This window comes from Bison bison, unplaced genomic scaffold (genome assembly GCF_000754665.1).
Source record: "Bison bison bison isolate TAMUID 2011002044 unplaced genomic scaffold, Bison_UMD1.0 scf7180017864354, whole genome shotgun sequence".
In the NCBI taxonomy this organism is placed as follows: Eukaryota; Metazoa; Chordata; class Mammalia; order Artiodactyla; family Bovidae; genus Bison; species Bison bison.
The window spans coordinates 5,543,735-5,566,901 of record NW_011494926.1 but is presented as its reverse complement, the minus strand read 5'-3'; the positions used below and the strand labels follow the sequence as shown (position 1 = coordinate 5,566,901).

The 23,167-nt window shown below is 36.4% G+C and overlaps 1 protein-coding gene across 1 annotated transcript in view; it reads right to left on the bottom strand.

Moving 5' to 3' along the window:
* MYCBP2 (MYC binding protein 2, E3 ubiquitin protein ligase) overlaps positions 1 to 23,167 on the bottom strand; it is a 269,123-nt gene that overhangs the window by 188,382 nt on the left and 57,574 nt on the right. Inside the window, exons 5-13 of the mRNA XM_010855138.1 lie at positions 19,476 to 19,672; positions 13,168 to 13,410; positions 12,861 to 12,932; positions 11,285 to 11,381; positions 7,475 to 7,548; positions 7,214 to 7,352; positions 5,439 to 5,515; positions 4,067 to 4,271; positions 2,469 to 2,633 (exon numbers count right to left, since the gene is read on the bottom strand). Coding sequence (XP_010853440.1) covers positions 2,469 to 2,633; positions 4,067 to 4,271; positions 5,439 to 5,515; positions 7,214 to 7,352; positions 7,475 to 7,548; positions 11,285 to 11,381; positions 12,861 to 12,932; positions 13,168 to 13,410; positions 19,476 to 19,672 — 1,269 coding nt within the window. The remainder of the gene's footprint in view (positions 1 to 2,468; positions 2,634 to 4,066; positions 4,272 to 5,438; positions 5,516 to 7,213; positions 7,353 to 7,474; positions 7,549 to 11,284; positions 11,382 to 12,860; positions 12,933 to 13,167; positions 13,411 to 19,475; positions 19,673 to 23,167) is intronic.

The window sequence follows — 23,167 nt, the reverse complement described above, 5'->3', positions numbered from 1 at the left end:
TGAGATTTTCCAAAGCACTTATTTTTTCAATCCTTTATAACCTACAATGCATTCTTCCACAACCCAACAGACAGCTAGCTCCTAAATTTCACTTATTCACATACTACAATCATTCTACTTGCCATATCCAAGTGCCACCCATATTATCTTGATATTTTCACATCAATTTTAAATTTGACCAAAGCATTTAACCTTATCCAGTAGCATTAATAGTAAAAATTCAAAGATTGTGGAGTATTTCTAATATATACTAAAATAAAAACACTGTAAAGCTGAAATATTTATTTTACTTAAAAATAAAACAATTCTCATATCATACTTTGGAAAAGCTATTCTATATTATGAAGCTCAGATATCACTTCCTAAGGGTGACCTTCTCTTTCACTATCTTAGGTCTTTCAATGAAGCATACCTCAAAAACTCCCATTTTTAGTTTTCAGCATACTTGAAAAAGACATGTACATATACAGAAATAGTACTTATTACTATTATTCATAGTACTAGCTGACATGTCTTGAGCCCTTACATGTGCCAGGCTCTGCTGTAGGCATTTCATAAGAATTATCTATTACTTTGTAAGAATCATATGGAACAGGTATTATCATTAGCTTCCTTTACAGGTAGAAGAAAAATGAAAAGGAAAGCTCTGAAAAGTTACATAATTTATGCTAGTTAGCCAAATAAAAAGTGGTCATGTCAGGATCTGAGTCTATACACATAACCATTAGATCTCTACTATTTAAGTTCTTTACCATCCTTCTGTCTCTCAGAGCCTAAAAAAGAAAGGGACATGTCTGTCTGGTCCACTAATGCCTTATATATTGTTAGTTTTCAATAAATATTTGCTGAATAAATGCAGAAGTTTCCATCAGCCTTAGCCATGAGAGTTTTAGCAAGCAGCCATGAAATTAAAAGACGCTTGCTCCTTGGAAGAAAAGTTATGACCAACCTAGACAGCATATTAAAAAGCAGAGACACTACTTTGCCAACAAAGGTCCATCTAGTCAAAGCTACGGTTTTTCCAGTAATCATGTATGGATGTGAGAGTTGGACTATAAAGAAAGCTGAGCGCTGAAGAATTGATGCTTTTGAACTTGGTGTTGGAGAAGACTCTTGAGAGTCCCTTGGACTGAAAGGAGATCAAACCAGTCCATCCTAAAAGGAAATCAGTCCTGAATATTCATTGGAAGGACTGATGCTGAAGCTGAAACTCCAATATTTTGGCCACCTAATGTGAAGAACTGACTCATCTGAAGAGACCCTGATGCTGGGAATGATTGAAGGCAGGAGAACAAGGGGATGACAAAGGATGAGATGGTTGGATGGCATCACCAACTCAACAGACGTGAGTTCGAGTAGGCTCTGAGAGTTGGTGATGGACAGGGAGGCCTGGCGTGCTGCAGTCCATAGGGTCACAAAGAGTTGGACACGACTGAGTGACTGAACTGAACTCAATTTTACTGAATATTATTTTTAAAATGTACATGAGCCCACACCCAAATTTTGATTCACTCTGACAGCTGAGGCCAATTGAGACTAAATATTCCCACATTAAACTCACATAAATCACCTGAGCACAGTTTTCAACTTGATAATGGGCTGTTATAAATGTTCAATACATGTCATTTCCTCAGCATGAGACAATCAGAAACGTCATTAATCCTGATTTCCTTATTATAAAAAAGTGTATAGGCTTTACATATTCGATTCATGTAAAAACTTTCCAGGTGGGACGCTACAATCATTATACTCATTTCTAAATGCCAGAAAGAAAATCTAGCAAACAAATACGACAAGTTTTCGAGATAACAGTTTATAAATCTTCGGCTAGTTTTGTCCCTCATATTCATTACCCAAAGTTATCAGTCAGCCACTTAAGTGATTCTTGAGACTATAATGTGCCAGACACTGCCCTGGGGATAAACAGAAATTAAGAGAGAGAGATCCCTTCTCTAACGGCTTCCCTGGTGGTTCAGTGATGAAGAATTCACCTGCAATGCAGGAGACATGGGTTTGATCCCTGGGTCAGGAAGATTCTCTGGAGGGAGGGCATGGCAACCCACTCCAGTATTCTTGCCTGGAGAATCCCATGGACACAGGAGCCTGGCGGGCCACAGTCCATGGGATCACAAAAGAGTCAGACATGACTGAGTGACTAACATGTTCACTTTCAGGCTTTCTCTGACTACCTAACAACAGGAGGAGATAAATAATCCATCAGTTATAAATCTGTTAAGACATGAAAATCATGTCCCCAGAGTACTCCCAGGATTAGCTCTGCAGGGAACCATTGACAGCATTCTCAGCAATAAGACAGGAAGGAGGAACAGAACATTGTATTTGGAAAGAAATGTGAAAAATGTAGAGAAAACATGTTACAAATATTACTTTTCGAGATACATCTTTGCAATACATAAGGTGTAGTATAGGACTTTCTGTGCATAAAAGTGAAACAGTGTTTAACTTACTTGAACTATCAGAGTAAATGGCATCTTTTCCAAACATGTATAGCTCTCCATCTTTAGAAATAACAGAACTACTTCCATTATTGCAGGCTGTATACACCACAATCTTTCCTTCCATCTTAATTATCTTCTTAGGCTTGTAAGGTTTTGATTGCCGCCTGCTCTTAGCTTTAAAAAAAAAAAAAAAAAAAAAGATATTTAATTTAAGGCATCTATTTACAAATAAAAATAATGATTTGTATACAAAGCCCAAGGAATAAACCCTATCATTTGCATTTATCATACACTTGATTTATTTATTTTCACAAAGGCCTGAGCTTCCCAACATGTCAATTAAATGAGTCAATCTGAAAGCCTCATCTTGTTAAATATTTATCAGGCTACTACTATCAGATCCTCTTCTTTGTAGTACACTGAAATTTCAAAAGAGAAACAGCAATTTTCTAACAAACTTCTAGGGAGCCCATTCTCTAGATTAGCTACTTACATTATGATACCATTCCACTGTCATCTGTATCTATTTTAAATCCCTTTTTATCAAACTCTATCTCACATGTATTCCTCTGTGAGATCCTGGAAAGTATTTAAAACCAGCTTCTCATTCATTCAACACATATTAAGTATTTACTCCTAGTCAGAGACTGAAAGGAAGGGAAATGTGCATATGGAGGGAGAGCAAATAGATTTAAATGTAGATGATTTAAGCACCCTCTGCTCTCAAAAACTAAATCCCTGAAATGAGCAAAAGGTGGGAAATATCAATCTTCTGTTCCCTCAGTGATTCCCAGTTCTTGCATGCCTTTCTGAATAAAAACATATTGCTATGCTGGGTACAATTCTAGGATTAAAATACCATTGTATTTTTTCTTGTAACATGAACTATATACATATATACAGCAACTAAGTCATCTGGTGGTCAAGCAAAGGAAGAATCATGTCCTCCACATCCTAGAAGGAAAAACTGGCTGGGCTGAGTTTCTGAGATATGGCAATATACTTCATGGCTATTTAAAAAGATTTTTTCAGCATAACTTTTATTTGCACATGATATCTACATTAGATGTTGACTTCAAACCTAATCCTCCTAAGATGCTACCCCAACTGCAATAACGTACTATGTACAAGTTACAAAAAGAGACAAAGGACACTTTGAGTAAGACTGAACAGAAGCATAGGAAAGGTAAGTGAAAATTGTTTTATTTTTCATTGCTCAGGAGTTTTATCATAATGAAATAACACCAAGAACAGTGTTTCGTAACTGATACTATTACACAATTCACATAAGGTTTACTTCATCCTGAAATACATACTCTTTACAAAACTTGGGGTTACCTAAAAGAATATACTGGAATAAATAAGTTTTTAAAAATGACACCAACAGACAAAACAGATAAACAGCCATGTATGCAATGTATAAGGCCTACAAAAATTCATGAATATGAACTCTAGTATGAAACCAGCAATCACGGTTCTTTAATGTTCACCATGGACTGAATACTCCTTGGTATAAAATGTATTAACTTGAGAAGGCTAGTGCTGTTGAAACTCATGTACCCTTTGTTAATAAATTCCCCAGCATTTCTACTGAACAGTCCACTCACTCGACTCTCCATCCTCTCCTTTACTGGCAGATCCTGTGAAGAATATGCTTCCATCTTCTGCGACTAAAAGGGCATGAGAGCCATCATGTCCAACGGAAAAGTGCACGATCTTTGGGGATTTCGTAATTGGTAGCTCAACCCATTTTCCTGCTGAAGGACCACCTTGTTTGATTCCGAGACTCTGGTATTTGCCAGTGTAATATATCTTAACATGTGCAGAAAAAAAATACAAACAGGAATTACAGTGCCTCTTGGAGTAGTACACCAGGTTTCACAGGACAGAAAAAAACTTCCTTACTTTACTGAGAATAAAAACAACAAGAATTCAAAAAACTCTTATTTTTTTTAGGGCTTCCCTGGTGGCTCAGTGGTAAATAATCCGCTTGCAACACCGTAGACACAGGAGATGTGGGTTCTATCCCTGGGTCAGGAAGAGGCCCTGGAGAAGGGAATGGCAACCCATTCCAGTTACCATGGACAGAGGAGCCTAGCGGGCTATAGTCCTAGGGGGTCACAAAAGTGTAATATATCTTAATGGGTATAAATAAAAACACAAAACAGGAATTACAGTGCCTCTTGGAGTAGTGCACCAGGTTTCACTTGACAGAAGAAAAACTTCCATACTTTACTGAAAATAGAACAACAAGAACTCAGACTCTTTAATACTACTCAACTTCTGAGAACTGAGCAGGAGAGAAACAGGCATATGTCTGCAAAAATACACAGTTCACAATAGTTTTTTCATCTCTACTCAGGATACTTATCATTTTTTTAAGTATCCTGAATAAATATGAATAAATATATGCCATAAATATACTCCAAACATAGAAGGAAATTCATAAAATTCTCAATTCATTTTTCCCAGTGAAAAAACCTCACAAATATACTGTATATGACTCAAAATTTTCACTTTCATGTTCTTTTAATTACCTTACTTTATCCTCATATCACCAGATACAAAAAAAGCTTCCATCTCTATAAACAGACCTCTACAATCTGCAACTTAATTGTACGTCCTTCTACTTTCCCCAACTTGTAGTCTAAATGTCTACACATTTACAAAAATTTCCAAGGGACATCCTATTTGAAATAAACACAAATGCGAATTCACTCCAACTCAAAAAATTATACAAAAGCTCCATAATTAAATATTTGTAAAAAGGTAACATTCTATAAAGTTTAGAAAGTTTTATACTCAAATGTCACAATTTTTAATACTATTTCAACATGAAATTTTAATATATATAAAACCTTTAATCAAACTTTAAAACATGATTGTTTATACATGTAAACTATGTAAGCTAATCAACTGATTATACCAACTATCTCTTAGAGCAAATAATGTTCATTTTTAATCCTAAGAGTAATTTACCTTTCCATTTGCTGTTTTCATTAGTGCAAACTCTCGTCCTGCACCAAGAACTGCTGACTCCTCATCAAATCCAGTACCTGATAATACAGTAAGACTTCATAAATACTATCACAGTTTTAATATGAATAACTTCAAGCGCAACTTTTATGACTTCAAGTAACGAAAAAATTAATCCAATTAATATCACTCAAAAATAAAGATGACACAGTATGTCATATGGCTCAATTTGAAAAAATATTAACAGTAGCTACACTACTCCAAGCAAGAATAAAGTTACCATAAGCTTCTTCATTTGTTTCAGATTGTGGTTTAACCGCTGTCATGTCCAACTCTTTGTGACCCCATGGACTGTAGCCCATCAGGCTCCTCTGTCCATGGAATTCTCCAGGCAAGCATATTGGAGTGGGTGGCCATTTCCTTCTTCAGGGGATCTTTCCCACCCAGGGATCAAACCTGGGTCTCCCGCATTGCAGACAGATTCTTTACCAACTGAGCCACCAGGGAAGCACAGATGTTTGAGTGCCAAATTATTTTCTTAGTGTTAAAAAAAAAAATTGTTTACATCAATGTTAGCTGAATTCCTTCAATTAATGAGTGAACTAATTTTTACTGGGCATCTATTAGCTATCAGGCATTACAGAATGCATGAGACTTTCCTATTTGGTCCTCATAATTAGTGCTTCCCTGGTGGCTCAGATGGTAAAGAATCTGCCTGCAGTCAGGAGACCTGGGTTCAATCCCTGGGACGGGAAGATCCCCTGGAGAAGGAAATGGCAAGTATTCTTGCCTGAAGAAATCCACGGACAGAGGAGCCTGGTGGGTTACAGTCCATGGGGTCACAAAGAGTTGGATACAACTCAGTGACTAATACACACACCTCATAATTATATTGTTTGGCCTACAAACGAGCAAATACATAAAGTGTGGTAAGACAGGTCTTGACAAGAGAGTGTTTGGGTTTGAACAATACTATGCAGATATTTGAATTAAGGTATTTTAGATTCCCTGTTCCAAGTTTTTTTCTACAGAAAGTTTCATGTAGATACTCCATGAATTTGAATGCATATATGTGCATATACACACACAGATCCTTATGCATACTTTCAAGTTGTGAAACTATGAGTAAACATTTATTAGCACATTTTATTAGTTTGTCCAAGTATATAAACTGTTAATAAGTTTACAGGATTTTGAAATTTGGAAAAGATGAGTTCAATACAGTATTTTTCTATGGAAAAACAAAATACTATACAAATGTGCAAGATAAATCACTAATGAAATTTAATAAATTTAATAAGATAACAGTCAAAACAGCTGGGTCTTGCAAAGAATCCCACAAGTTAAGACATGGAACTACTAAATCGGGAGCAGTATGGCAAACCAAAACTGAGACCCTCATGGAAACTAATCCTACTTACTACTACGACATGGCAAGAGCAGGTATACTAAATCCCAGAAATACTCTGCGAATGTCTGTATTTCTATATCCAAATGAAAATTTTTAAATCAAATGCTAGGCCAGTTACCATTCTGACAATCTATGGAATCATTCCATGGCTATCCTGATAAACTTGTTCAAATAAAAATCAAAGGCTTCAAGTTACTCCTCGTTACCTGTACATGTTTACTCATAAGTGTGCTTCATAGTAACAGACAGCAAAACAGCTACCTAATACAAGCTGTAATACAATGCTGAAAACACAATGTTAGTTTTCAAAAGGAAAAAAAAATCTGAAAGTAAAATATGGAAGAAAGGTCTTTTTTGACCATCTTACTTATAATATGCAAGTCCTTTTCCAGATCAAATAGTGAGATACCACAGGCATGCAAGCATTTTCTGGCCAGTTTAAGTTGTAATTCTTGCTGTAGCACAGGTTCTGTGCTTGTAGCAAATATTCTGACAACAAACCCATCCTAAAAGAAATAAAACAACCAGAGTATTCTGTTACATGAATGGATTCCACCTAATAAAAATCAAATAATTTATGAAAAAAGGATTCCCTTTATGCCAGCTTCTCATGACTCAGAATACTTACATCTCTGGAAGCAGCTATCTGATTAATATATTCTCCATCAGTGAATAAAATATTTTGACCTTCAGTGTGACAATCTGTGCAAAAGGAAGAAACAGCAATTACATTACAGTATAAATAAACACCTCACAAAATGACTTTACTCCTCTGCTGAAGTCAGAATGAGAGCTCTCCACACAATAAAGATAATTTAAACTCAATGGGAGACTGTGCTTTTTTAAACAGCTACAGATTAACAGAAACTAAACAATTCAACTAATTATATACATTACATTTTGTGCTTACATTTTTTAATCTTCCATAATCATGGACCTGAGAGTCCACCTAATTTCAAAATGAATTAGTATTAGATATAGTCTGATAATAAACATGCACCACGATGAACAAACTATAATGTTGGTTATAATCATGTCAATACAATCACATGCGAAGTAGGCAACCCTCTACCTTCAGACATACATCACAGTCATTAGTGTCACAGAAAAATACAGACAGACTTAAAGCTTCTGCATTGGAGGTCTATGCTGTCCATCTACAGATATCCCTTGCTTTATAAAGTAGAACTGGCTGTACAGTTTTTAAGGTTTAATGCCTAGTCCCAGTATTTTTAGCATATAGCATGCTATATACACTTTTAAAATGTTCATCCTTCATAAAACAGTCACATCTAAGCTGATTTATCTCTTTTTTGGTCTGAAAGTGCTAACATTTGGTCTGGAATGCCATATTTCATCAATACTATACAGTCTCTGTAGAACAGTGTACTACATACTTTGATCAAAATATGCAGACAAACACAATTGTAACAAGGGATAGCCGTATTACAGAAGGACCACTGGGACATGTGTTAGTGACTGCTACTTAAATAACATGAAACTACAAGCAGCTCAGTATCTAAGTATAAACTGTATCCTTTAGAAAAAACAAATGTTCAGCAAGCAAGTCTAAAAGCACACACACACTTCCCAAAGTAACTGCAGAGAACTAGGATGAATCTCTCCATTAATTACAATGCCAAAGAAATAATATTTCATTTCTATTTGCACCTGAATCAGCAGAACATAAAAGTCTGGTTTTGGAATGCAGTAATGGAGCCCACCCAAGTAAGCTGGATTACTCTGTATCTTTGCCCAGGAGCTTCATACTAGCATACTTCCTTATTATAAATATGCAAAACACAGGCAGACCCTTACCAAATAGAGAATTCAGTGATCACAAACTGGAAATAGAAACTGGGAGACAAGGCCCACTGGTAGCCCAAGAGACTTGGTAATCAAAGAGAGGAGAAATCGAAAGAAAGAGTTCCTAGTCCACTGTACAGAATACAAAGAGGCGCAAGAAAGATGCTTCTCAAGCTCTAAGCAGTAAGATTTTAAACTAAAAAGCAAAGAAGAAAAACTCATTATAATTTCAGATAAATGCAGGGGTGAGGAGTGAAACGGCGCAAGAAGAGTAGCAAAAGCTCTCATGATCGGAGGCAGCATGTCACCAGACACAAAGAGTAATGACACAGGGGTACAATATAAAAGGTACGCCAACATACAAGGCTAAAGTTACAATTAACGGGGAAAAGTATGCTTTCAGCGCATCAGTGCTGGGGTGAAAATAACTTATTTATAAAGTAGACTATAAGACAAGTTGGGACATGAAGCTCAAAGAATTACTAGATTTCTGTCAATTTTAAACATGGTATTCATTACCATCCATAAACCCCTAGCTAGAGGAAAAAAGGGGACTATTAAGGAAACTGCCGTCCAGGTCAAAGAAAGGGAAAAATGACCACAGGCTTCTTCAGGCTTGAAGGCAAGTCTTCCTGCCGCACGACTTCAAAAAGATTGCGCTCTTCATCCTTTCTGTCTCCGTCATGTGATGTCCTAAGACAGCATCTTCGGGAAAATATCAAGACACACAACATGGGACTATTCTGACCCAGTTTGGTTCCTTCCTCACCATGAATATGGTACTTATTTGTGAAACACAGAAAGCCACATTTGTGTTGTTAAAAGTCGCATTTCATATGCTAAATGAAATCGAGGGATTTCAACTGAATAAGAATATTAACGAGTCACTTTTTTTTTTTTTACCATGATGGAATATATAAAACAGCTGCATGTAGACCATTTTCAAATGGTCTTTCTCAGTTACAGTCTCAGTTAAATGACCAAGGTCTTTCAAAAGCAAATCCTTTCTATTAGTATCCATCTGTCTTGAGGGGGTGGGGCATGGGATTGAGAACTTTTCTTCCATTAAGACATCCTAAAATGACTTACACAGAGTGACAGAGGTGCTCACTGGAGTGAGATTCACTCTGCACAAAATTAGAAGGCATCCCCATTTCAATACACTAATCAACGGAATATATTTTGTGACACTAAAATGATGTCACAGAAGACTATTTAATGACCTGGAAATATATTCAGAATACTGAGTGGAAGGGATAGGTTAAAAAAGCAATAAATAGCATACAATCACTTTTGTACATGTATGTACACAATATGCATAGAAAAAAGGAAGGATATTTTTCACTAATATGTCAGTAGTGGTTACAGATCGGAAGTGGGGTTACAATTAATTTTTATTTTGTTTTGCTCATATGATATTTATATAATAAATGTGATTACTTTTAACATATATATATATATAAGGGGCACATGCTATTTCTTAACATTTTTGCTGTTATTGTTGTTATCATCATCATCATCATTATCATCAGGATCAGAGGGATCAGAAACATGGCCTTGGACTTGTGATGATTAAAAAACAAACAAACAAACAAACACAAAACAAACAAACCTCCTGTAGACATATCTGAAAACAGTGTTATTTACCAAAAGGCTTTAATAAGTCATCTGTTTTCCAAAGTAGCTTTATTTGTGAAACACACATGAAATGTGACATTTAGCTTACCGTGGCATCAGGTACACTAATTTGGATATATATATATATATATATATATATAGCTATATTCAAATAAATGTTTCATGAGGTTATAAAAAATCTTAAAAATTAACAAGCAGCCAGGGAGCAATTAACCTTCACACTGCGTTCTTCAGAAGTTCTCAATCATTTTCAGATGGCCAAGTGCCTTGAAGTAGTTTTGCTCCTTACCATGAAATTGCTGGTGGATGTATTAAACACTGAAGATTTTAGTACAGAGAATGTATTAAGGTATAAGCAAATTCAAATACCTTACAGTGGAGAATATATTATGCATTTGCCCAAGAATTTAGACAGCACAGTGATCTGAAGGATAAATACATATGTACAACCTCAAAATTAAAGCAAAATGAATTGTGTCCAAAATGCCTTATCACAGTATTATCAAAAAGTATAAATGAAAAAAATTTTTAAATTCCTGACCCACCCTAAAAACCTCTGTCTCTGAAAACCCTTTAAAAATAAATTAGAAAACACAAAGCACACTGTTGTTAAAGTAAAAATAAAGAGAAGGTTCTTTACACCAAGATTATTCAAGAGCCAGGGTCGTGGGTTTATTAAGAACAACAAAGCCAACATCCCCCCCACTGATTCAGGAGCTGAAAAGGCATGGTAGGGGGAAACAAACTACAGAATTTGGGCAAGAATTTGAAAATCAGTATTAAAACACTTCAGACTATATTTACAGTATCTGTTTTTCTCACATGCATTAATTTTCTATAGACTATAAAATGTTCTGCATGTCAAGATTGCTTCAATCTGTTTGTAAGCAAGCACTGCTCCTTGCTAACCATTCTTTATATGTCTCAGCGGCCTAACATGCACATCTCTTAAAATCACCTGTGAAGACAACAGACGACTAGTTGAGTAACATACCTGGTAACAGCACAGTGCCATCCTGTTCCAGTGTTTCAGGGCTTATTCTTATGGCTGTCATGCTGTGGTTATTCACATCTCTATACAATAAATAACCCTGACAACAACAAAAAAATTTTGTGTTCTTATATACTGAAATACTTTTTCATTACCCACTTACTAGAAGAAGTAGTCATACAGGTCTGTATTACAGTGTTTTGAGGTACAATAATACATCAATATTGATGTCTGAAACATTAAAGATTTAAATCTTTAATGATTAAAGATTTTATATTTTAATCTTTAAAGATTAAAGACTTAAAATATAAGAACCTGAATATACTTTAATAAGAGTAGGTATTATATACCACTAAATATCAATTTAACCTATTAATTCTACAATATAAATATTAGATACACTACACAGGACAATAAAAATATTTTGGTCAAGATTATTATATCACTTGCCAAGTAAATAACAGAAACGACTGCTGTTACTCTCACAAATATCTAGGTTAATATTTAAAAATCAGTAAAGTAGTGGTTTTAGATAGAGTGATATGTCATTGAACATACTTCAGTAAGTATATTTCCCAGGACATTATTTGTTAGATAAAATACAGAAGTGGCAAATAAAAATTTGAAATATTAAACCAAGTTATGTTTTGAGAGACAATCACTGAGTAATTAATTTGATAATTAAATTTTAATTTCAAAATCTCCCCCAAAAGTTGATATATAGAAAGACTATTTTTCATACAACAATAATTTTTATAATTTTCAAAATGCTTTCAAATATCTTTTTTCAACTGATGCTGACGACAATCTGAGAGCTAGGCAAGATAGGCATGCAGGGACATCTTTATTCTATATTCTTCCACAAGGAAACTTGGGCTTCACTTCTCAGGAAAGGATAGTATAAAATAGATATTTCCGGCCCTTTGACCTTCGTTCATTTGCTTCATTGTTCGTTTGCCTCATGCATCCAATTGCTGACACCCAGTTGGTCATGTCAGTCAGGTGATAAGAACACAGCATTAATAGAACTACACAGGCCCAGATCTTTTCTCTCACTGGTTATTCTCTGCATGCACCTCCATGCAGGCAGCTGCCTACTGGGCAGGCCACACACCACTCCCTGGAAGGCACTGATCTAGACTTAGGATGGAAGAGTTCATGGTAAAAAGCTTTAATTTGGCTTTGGGTCACAGTTACATTCCCAATTCAGATTTGCAAATAATAAAGGTGGTCTTTGATGCTTAACTAGAGGCTCACTTAAACAAGGACTCCAACAGGAGACATATTTATTCCCATTTTAAGCTAAATCATACAGGATCAAATAAACTAGCTGAGTTGTCCACAGTCTCACAGCTGGTAAGAAGCAAGGCCAGACCTAAAAGTAAACCTCTTATGAAAGTGTCAGTGTTCCACGCCAACGTTCTTTATACTACACCATATCATTAGTATAGTCATATTATTAAAAACACACTATATCTGTTTAAATAGAAGTGATATTATTTACTGATGACACAAGTATGAACCACATATTTTAAAAGACAGGAAGAAAAGTTTGGTTTACTGTGAGATATTCTCCTACCTGAGCATACCCTAACCAAGACTTTTTTTCTTTTCTGTTTCTGATGCGAGATGTAGAATTATATATATGGCCCTGCAAAACAACAAAAGTTAGTTCTAGCAACAGTTTTATAATTAATAACCTGTGAAAACTAACATACATGGATGAATGACATTTAACACGTATATTCCATTTTGATTTTCAAAGAAATAACATCAAACTTAGATGGCACTCTAAAAGCAAGAAACAGAAGATAATTCAGTATAAGATATAACTTGCACTCTGATTAAGAATCACTTACCCAAAAAAGAAAAAAAAAATCACTTACCCTAACCGTTCCACTGTATCCAGAGCCAATTTTGTACAATCCATCTTTGCATAACAGATAAAGAAAAAATCCATCATTCTGAAGTAGACATTGATCATCCTCATCAACAGATATTTCTTTTAATGGCCACTTGTGCATTAAAGCTGCTTTCTTAATGCCATTGCTAAACCAGTCCTGAATTTGAATTTTTCCCACCAACACTGCCTGTACACTTCTCTGTAGTGAATTTAATATCATTGGCACCTAGTCAGAAGAAAAACATTTTCAAATGTCTCAAACACAAAGCAGACTAAATAAAGATATTTTATTAATATATCATTTATAAGAAAAAATGTTATTCAGAACGATTATATTTGGCATGTCAGCAAAAAGTAGCAACTGAAAATCTATAAGAAACAAATCTCAAGCAGGACAAAACAAAAATGTAAATACAAAGAACATTAATTTGCTTTTGTGACCAAAAACACTGAAATATGCATTTTTCTCCAAAACACAGGTTAACATACTAGATTAGTAAAAAGTATGAATACTGAAACATATTTTTTTGTATAGAGTGCACACAAACCAAAATGGTATCTTTGTATGACATGTATATCCATTAATATATTGTATGACATTGAAGTACAAAATTAAGCCTAAGAGAAATACTGCTCTTCTACAGATGAAACAAAATTTCCAGTATTTCTCTTCTACGTTGTTTATTATGCCTAGTACCCATTAACATCAACATTTTTCTGTGATATGAAAACTTAATTTTATGAACTATGTATTTATCCAGCATTCATTTAAATGAGTCCTCAAAAGTCACCAGCATGGGACCAATAGTCGGACCCCAGAGAAATCCCCCTGCTTCTCACTTTTTGCCTCTCTCTCACTACCCAAGGATGGCTGCCACGTATCTGACTGCAGGGCAGACCCAAGGGCACTGTGTCAGCTCCAGTTCTCCAGCTCCACTGTCCAATATGACAGCCACCAGCCACACTGAGTACTGAGCTCTTAAAATAGGGTTAGTGTGACTTGAGATGTGATTTAAACATAAAATACACACTGGCTTTTGAAGGCTTAGTTAAAAAAAAAAAAAGTATAGATTTTATTAATAATTTCATATTGATTACATGTTGAAATTATTTTTGGATATATTGAGAAAATCCATTATTAAAATTAATTTCATCTGTTTCTATCTTCTTAATGTGACTAATAGAAACATTTAAATGACATAGGTGGATTACAGTATACTTCTATTGGACAGCACTGTTCTAGAGGGCAGAGATTCAGAGGGATAAATAACCCACTGTTCATTGATATTTCCTCTTCCCCTTTGAGACCTGAGGCCTCTGACCCAATCAAAATACAGAACTTTTACTTTTAGGAAACTTTTATTTATGTATATGGTTGAATACTACAAATTCTCCCCCTAGAAGTAACTACATTAAACTTAAAACTGTCTTATCTAGAATTGATATCCACATTCTTATATGCCACAGCTTCAATTTTTTTTTGTTTCAGATACTTTTAATGAGTCTACTATCAAAGATGATACTCTTCCTTTTTTCTCAAATCCTCCAAATTGAGCTATATAATCCTCTCTAGTTAAAGCATTATTCAGAAGTTATTTTATTGTGCCTGTAACAAAATTGTATCACATACTATATTTTCCTTACATAATTTTTCTTTTTCTTCACTGAGTCAACAATTGCCCTATTTTTGCATTTGCTAAGTTTCTTCTATACCTACCCCTATGGGTTCCTCATCCTCCTCTCAAACATCATCTCTAATGTTTCCCGTTGGCAATATCCTTCAAGAAGCCCTGCTCCCTAAGGACAAGGGCAGGCACAGAGGTTGAAATTGTCCCATGCCTTGCATGTTCAAAAGCATCTTTATCTTCCCTCACACATGCCTGAGAGCTGCACTAAGCAGAGTGAACATCATTTTCCCTCAGAACTCTGAAGGCACCATTTGTTATTCTTTATGCCAATGCTGCTTTTGAGAAGTCCAACAACATTCTGCTCAATCTCTGGTACATAACCTGTCTTTGCACTCTGGGACCGTTATTCTTTCTTTATTGTGTTATGATTTTGCAAAGTTATTCTTGGTGTGAGTCTTTCTGTCATTCACTGTGTTGGGCACTCAGTGTGTGTTCTACTGATCTGAAATGTGTAACTTGGGGGACGGGAAGTCTCCTTATGAAGCTTAGGTAATTTCTTCCTCTCTGCTTGTTGTTGTTTAGTCATTCAGATGTGTCCAACCCTTTGTGACCCCGCAGATTGCAGCCCACCAGGCTCCTCTGTCAATGGGATTTCTCATGCAAGAACACCACAATGGGTTGTCATTTCCTTCTCCAGGAGATCTTCCTCATCCAGGGATCAAAACCCACATCTCCTGCATTGGCAGGCAGATTTTTTACCACTGAACCACCAGGGAAGCTCGTCCTCTCTGCTTGAATACCTATTAAATACTGGATTTTCTAGAAGGATCCTCTAATTTTACTTTATATAATCTATTTTCTTTCTTTTGCTCTGTTTTCTATTGTCTGGGGAACTCTTTAATCTGAACTTCTAACGCTTCTACTGATTTTATTGTGATCTTATATTTTTTAACTTGCAAAATCTTTGTTCTGAATTTTTCAAAAACACTGCTCTTTAATGTAAATAATCATCTTTTCATCCCTCTTTAAAATACAAATTACTCTTAGAGTTTTTCTGTCCCCTGTACTCTTTTCAGCAAAATTGTTAGTATTATTATTACTATTTTTACTGATTTAGGGTATTCTGTCTTTCACGTTAACCCGGTAATACTTGGCTCTCTCTCTCTCTTTAGTCTCTAAGTCATGTCTGACCCTTGCGACCCCATGGACTGTAGCCCGCCAGGCTCATCTTTCCATGGGATTCTCTAGGCAAGAAAACTGGAGTGGGTTGCCGTTTCCCTCTCCAAATACTTGGCTATACACTTATTTGTAAAGAGTAAGCAACTAAAAAAACTGACAGAAAGCTGCTGTGAACCGACAGAGTCTGACAGACGGCGAGCTCACCTCAAACTGATCCCGCCAGGTTCAGCAGTTTCACTGCAGGGTCTCTTACTACCTGCCAGATGTCTGCATCTGTAAGTCTTTCCTCACTTTTTTCTCCAAAAAAGAATCTTCCAGTCTTTTTCCTAGAAGCTATAAGCCTCACTCTCAGTATACTGGGAACTCTGAGGATGGAGGAAGGCCATCATCAATATGGAGACTTTCACTTAATCTCCACATTCAGCCTGGCTCCTCAATTTCACTCTCAACTGTGCCTGGTTTCCCCTGGCCTCTCTGGCTCAAATTTCTTTACACGGAAAACCTAACTCTTAGGGGTAGGAGAGGAGGACAGGTGACTGGCTGGGAAGTGTAGAGGAAGGGCTCTGGGGTTCTAGAGCTTTCATTACACAGAATCCCAGTCTATTTTTAGCTTTTCCCCTCACCACCATTTTCCAGGCACCTATTACTTCCAATTCTAAATTCTATCTGTATTTTTAGGTGAAAATCAACTTACCTTCTGTGGGTATTAGCTTCTTCAGAAGTTTAAGCTTTCCCAGTATTTACGTTCTAAAAATGTGTCCCATTCTTAGAAGTTTATACTTTAAAAAGAATCCTTTATTGTAATCTTTGTGGAGACTGCAAGGGTGGAGAGGAGAGCAGAAACTAGGCGTCTCCAACATGGCCCTATTTCTCTCCTGCTTTCTGAGTGTTAGCTTTAAGAAAACCCAGAACTACAATTAGAAGTCTCAGATGTACCCCTTTTTTTCTCCTATTGATTTCTCACCAACAGTGTGGCAGTACCTAGAAATTTTATTCTGATAAACTAGAGTTCGTTAATCTGAGGATTTCAAGTCATTCACCAATTCTGGAAAATCTTAGCCATTATTTTAAATACTATCTCTCCATGAATCTATTACTAGTCTTGTGGAACTCAGATTGTACTTCAAACTTTCTCATTCTCTATGTTTCTTATTTTTCATGTTTTATCTCTCTGTGCTGCATTCTGAATAATTTCTTCCTCTATCTTTCAGTTCACTGCTTCTATCTTCAACTACATTATCCACTGGTTAACTCATCCTTTAAGTTTCTAATTGTAACCATTTGGTTTTTCATTTCCAGGAGTTCTATTTGGTTTGTTTTCTGATCTGATTATCTTTTATATCCTTATTCCTTAATAATACTTTTGACACTTTATTAATCATATTAAATATATACACACTTAATATCAAATTATATATAGAGAGAGACTTGGCAAGATTGATTCTGCTTTACTCTCTCTTTTCTCTCACATTGGGAGAAAGGAGACTCTCAATGGTGGTGCCTTTTTTCTATGTCCTTTTTGTTCGTGAGTCCAGATTCAGTAGTGTTGTGTCAGTGGGAAGTCTGTGAAATCTGGAGTTCATGTTTACAGAAGGGACTTTAGTCTCTTCCAGTAAGAGACCTCACATTATGAGCAACCTTACCTTAAAGTCTCAGCGTAAGCTTTTTGGAACAAGATAAGTAATTTGCATTTGGATCCCAGATAATTTGAGATGCAACAGTTACATTTTCGGAGAAGGCTTTTCTTACCTGCTCCTAATCATTGCCCAGCAAAGAGAGTTTTGTGAAATGAATAGGTAGGTGAAATGGGGCCAAATCACGAAGAACACTATAGGTCATGTTAAGATAACAGGTTTTAATATGGCCTTTGACTTAGAGCTGGGGATACAGTGATGCGGAAGGTCCTTAGAGAGCCACCGCTGTTGCTTCAGAGGATTGAGTAGTTTTGTGCAGCCCAATGCTTGAGCATAACTACAGCCAGACAGACATGGGTTCAAGTCCTGTCTCTGCTATCTGAAGGCTCTCTACACTGTAACTACATAAACTTCTTCCAGCTTTCAGTGTTCCACTCTTACTGCTATTTCCATGCTTTAGCACACAGATACCAAGACTATTCTCTCTCTCTACACCACCAATACCAACACCTCCTCCCTCTGCACTGGCTAATTTCAACTCACTGTTTAAGAACTCATGTCATATCCTCTCAAATAAATCTACACACACAAAAAATCACTGGATTCTAATAAGTACCTTGTATATGGTCACTATATTTTTAACATTTGGCATGGATATTTGAATGTTTGTGTTATTCTATTAAAATTTTGAAAGTATTTATCTACATTTAAACTAAAATTTTGCTGAATCCTTAAAGCTTCCCTGGTGGCTCAGCTGGTAAAGAATCTGCCTGCAATGTGGGAGACCTGGGTTCGACCTCTGGGTTGGGAAGATCCCCTGGAGAAGGGAAAGGCTACCCACTCCAGTATTCTGGCCTGGAGAATTATATAGTCCATGGGGTTGCAAAGAGTCAGACACAACTGACCAACTTTCATTTTCATTTTTCACTTTCAAAGCACAGCAGAGAACAGTTTGGAAATCAATAAATTGGACTTCAAAATAAGTAAGAATCATAAAGACGGGAAAGAGGACTTCAGCAGGACAAAAAGAGGGAAAAGAATAAGAACAGAAATCTAGAGAAAGGACACTGCTCGTGTTTGATATGGAAAGTTCAAAATCACTGAACAAGTCACAGACAGTAGCCCATTTACCCCTTTCCCTATATTTGGCTGCTAATGACAGGGTTCAGGCATCCCTTCTACATGTTCTGGAGATCATCCAAGGGGCCAGGAAAGAGCACGTAACAGAGACTTAAAATTGTAACTTCTTCAATTTCCAGAAAACATTCCAAAAGAATTAAATCCAGTCTGCCTATAAGTAAGTTTCTATTTCTCATCACTAACAAGGATGAAGAGCTTATTCCACAACTGCCCAGTAAAAGCTCAAAAAAAAAAAAAAAAAAAAATGCTGTATGTGAAGCAGAAATAGCTCAGAAACACATCAATCCACGAAAAACTATCACAACCAATTAGAAATATCGGAAAAATAATATATGCTTTTCTTTCAATGGGGAAAAGATATTTAGAAACTATGAAGGAATTCTACATTTGAAAATTCAGGGCAAGATGGGAGGTGGGGGAGGACAGAGAGCAAGCCCATGTTAAAGGAAAAGGAGGCTGCAGTGCTGACATAAAAACTACACTGAAGATGTAAGTTTTCGCCAAATTTCATTTTATTATACCTTTCATGTCGCAGCATTAAACACACATGCAGTTTAGATCAACTCTCTTAGGTTATTTATACATCAACCTGGGATAGATCAACCACTATACTGAGCAAGAAAAAGCAGTGAATTCCAACTGACAGAAATTGAGGCGAAATGGCAATTTGGTCTCTTGTCCATTTCTAAGCAGCTCGAGATATGAAATACCTGAATAGTTTGGCAAGCGTGGCTGCCATTGTTGGTGAGGATGGCAGAGATGGCCTGCAGTGTCCTTCCTGTCTCTCCCCAGGAAGCCACCAGACTAAAGAGACAAGCGCAGGAAAGTGCTGTCAGAGACTGTCCTGTGCTGTCGTTCATTCCAGTACTTCGAACAGTGATTTCCAAAAGGAGCTGGAAGAGAGACTCTGTGGATAAAACAGAACTCAATTATGTCATTCAACATACAGGACATTATATGGTATCTGTTCATTTATTTAAACCTTGCCTCGTTTTTCAAAAAAATACTTAAGGTAGCTACAACAGTTCACATTTGTTCCTTTCTAGCTACCCTTTTTCACCCAAAGTTAGAATATTTACATAAAAAGGATCTTACAGAATACTTAGTTCAACTCCATATTTTTGTAAATGAAGAAATGGAAATCTACCCACAATCATTTAAAAGAAACTTGCTTTCAGGCATTCATAGTATTCAAGAACTAGCCTATTTAGGAGTAACAAACTATTCATTGCATTTATTTTTACCTTTTAGATTAGGAAAATACAGGCTTCTTAAAATGTTATATGCCCAAAAAACTATGTATTTATTTGCAAAACGACAAACGAATACATAGAACACATGCAAAAATTTGCTTTCATATAAAATTGGCTTAATTGCTAACACAACAGCAGTGCATACTCAGAGACACAGAGAGAAAGAAGAAGAAGAAAAGAACAGAGTCATAAAGAGAGAAAATTTGAGAACAATGGAAAAAAAGGGGGAAAGGAGAAGGAAGGAAGGGGAAGGAAGAAAGAAAGAGAGAGAACTGATGTGCTGGAATTCTCTGCAAAAGGCCATCTGTGTTTTATTTCTTAGCTCCCAGAAACTGAGGCTTCCTCTTGTAGTCCCCGTCTTCCGCATCTAATCCCTAATTAATTAAGTCCTGTCAATTTTACTTCCTAATTCCTCCACTTTTTGCATCTCATCAGCATCTCCCCAACCCATGCTATCTACCACCTTCTCTTAATTGGACTACTAAAAGTATTCATAAATTAGCTCCTATAATTCACTTTTGCATTCTGATAGTCAAAGAGAAATTTTAAACCAAAAAATCTGTTTTTTCTTTCAAATCTATTCACTCCTTTGTTATTTACTCCTCTTCCTTCTTTCCTTTCTCACTCCCTACTTCACTTCTCTCTATATCCTTCAGTCTTTTCCCTTATTCCATCTAGCCTTCACTCTGTCTCTCTCTCCAACTGTCCTCCTTTTCCTCTATCCTTTCATCTACCTTTTTCCTTTGTCCATCCCGCCATTATTACCCTGCCCATTCATCTTATAATTATTCAGCCAGTATTTCCTGCATTCTCCCCGTACATCAGGAACTATCCTAGACATTGATGAAGACAAAGAACGTCCCTGGCAACAAAAAAAGTTAGATCAAATTGAAGAAGATAGTGTAAGACTATAAAGAATTTTTTAAACATAAGTAGACAGTGATGTTCAATTCCTTCTAGAAACAGAACCATCCTCCTTGGACACAGCCTATCAAGCTCCACATGGCCTATTCCCTGCCTCCCCATCCTCGCACTCTCCACTCTGCTCACTGTCTTTTTCCCTTCCTACCTCCAAATCTTACCAGTGTGGAGATTCCTTAAAAAACTGGAAATAGAACTGCCATATGACCCAGCAATCCCACTGCTGGGCATACACACTGAGGAAACCAGAATTGAAAGACACACATGTACCCCAATGTTCATCACAGCACTGTTTATAATAGCCAGGACATGGAAATAACCTAGATGTCCATCAGCAGACGAATGGGTAAGGAAGCTGTGGTACATGTACACAATGGAATATTACTCAGCCATTAAAAAGAATACATCTGAATCAGTTCTAATGAGGTGGATGAAACTGGAGCCTATTATACAGAGTGAAGTAAGTCAGAACAAAAAACACCAATACAGTATACTAATGCATATATATGGAATTTAGAAAGATGGTAAGGATAACCCTGTATGTGAGACAGCAAAAGAGACACAGATGTATAGAACAGTCTTTTGGACTCTGTGGAAGAGGGCGAGGGTGGGATGGTTTGGGAGAATGGCATTGAAACGTGTATATTATCATATGTGAAACGGATCACCAGTCCAGGTTTGATGCATGATACAGGGTGCTCGGGAGTGGTGGGATGACCCAGAGGGATGGGATGGTGAGGGAGGTGGGAGGGGGGTTCAGGATGGGGAACACATGTACACCTGTGGCGGATTCATGTCAATGTATGGCAAAACCAATACAATATTGTAAAGTAATTAGCCTCCAAAAATAAACAAATAAAAAGACTAAAAAAAAACCTTACCACATGCTCTCCCCACCTGCCTAGAAACTTAGTTAACTCTTTCTTACTCACCCTTCAAATCTCCAATGTCACATCTTCTCTGAAGTCTGTTATTAATTCTTAGAATTCCTGCTTACATGCGTCCAACAGTCTACAGCTAAATTCCATAACAGCAACAATGTTTATACTGATAGCCCTTATATTATATGCTCTTAGCACAGAACATTTAAGTGAATAATTGAGAGCATATCCTCTAACCTTAAATTGAACAGAAAGACTGATATAAGGGAAGGATTTTTTAAAAACTGAACAATTTGTAAATCAAATCCATCAGCAAAGGGATGTCTGACGTATAATAATCATCAAGCTATCCTAACAATATGAGAGATGCATATATATTTTCATGAGCAACATGAAAAAAAACACTGTGGAAAAAGTGTAACTAATAGAAAAAACAGAGATTTCTATACAAATTTTACTTTAAAGAACCAAATTACTACTAAAATCTTGGAGCTAATTAAACAACATAAAAAATATGAAGTGATGGTAAATGCCTGAACAGAAAAATAAGTCAAAGCAGTGAACAGATCAGAAATAAGCATTGGAAGGATAGAAGAGAGACCACAGACAGTACAGCAGCATTTAAAACTGTTAGTAGGGAAATGAAAACAAATTATGATCAGGAGACCTAAGCTTGGATAGAAAGAAGATAATTAAACTAAAGCACATATTATAATTTTAAAAGCCAGCATTAAGAACAAGATCTATTTTGAAAAGAATAAAGGAAAGGGAATATTTATGTATAACATGAAAATAAAAGAAAGTATATAACAAATGGTAGAGGAAAACAGAATGGCAGAAGATCTAGGAGGAAAGGAATGATCAGCATGTTGTTCTAAGTTAAGATATAGGGTATACTGGTTTCAGTGGGCATTGTAAATACTTCAATGATTGGCTAATTTACAATCTAGAGCTAAGGACAACTAGCAGTTCAGTTCAGTTGCTCAGTCGTGTCCGACTCTGTGCAACCCCATGGACTGCAGCAGGCCAGGCCTCCCTGTCCATCACCAACTCCCAGAGCTTACTCAAACTCATGTCCATTGAGTCGGTGATACCATCCAACCATCTCATCCTCTGTTGTCCCCTTCTCCATCTGCCCTCAATCTTTCTCAGCATCAGGGTCTTTTCAAATTAGTCACTTCTTTACATCAGGTGGCCAAAGTATTGGAGTTTCAGCTTCAGTTTAAGTCCTTCCAATGAATATTCAGGACTGATTTCCTTTAGGATGGACTGGTTGGATCTCCTTGCAGTCCAAGGGACTCTCAAGAGCCTTCTCCAACATCATAGTTCAAAAGCATCAATTCTTCA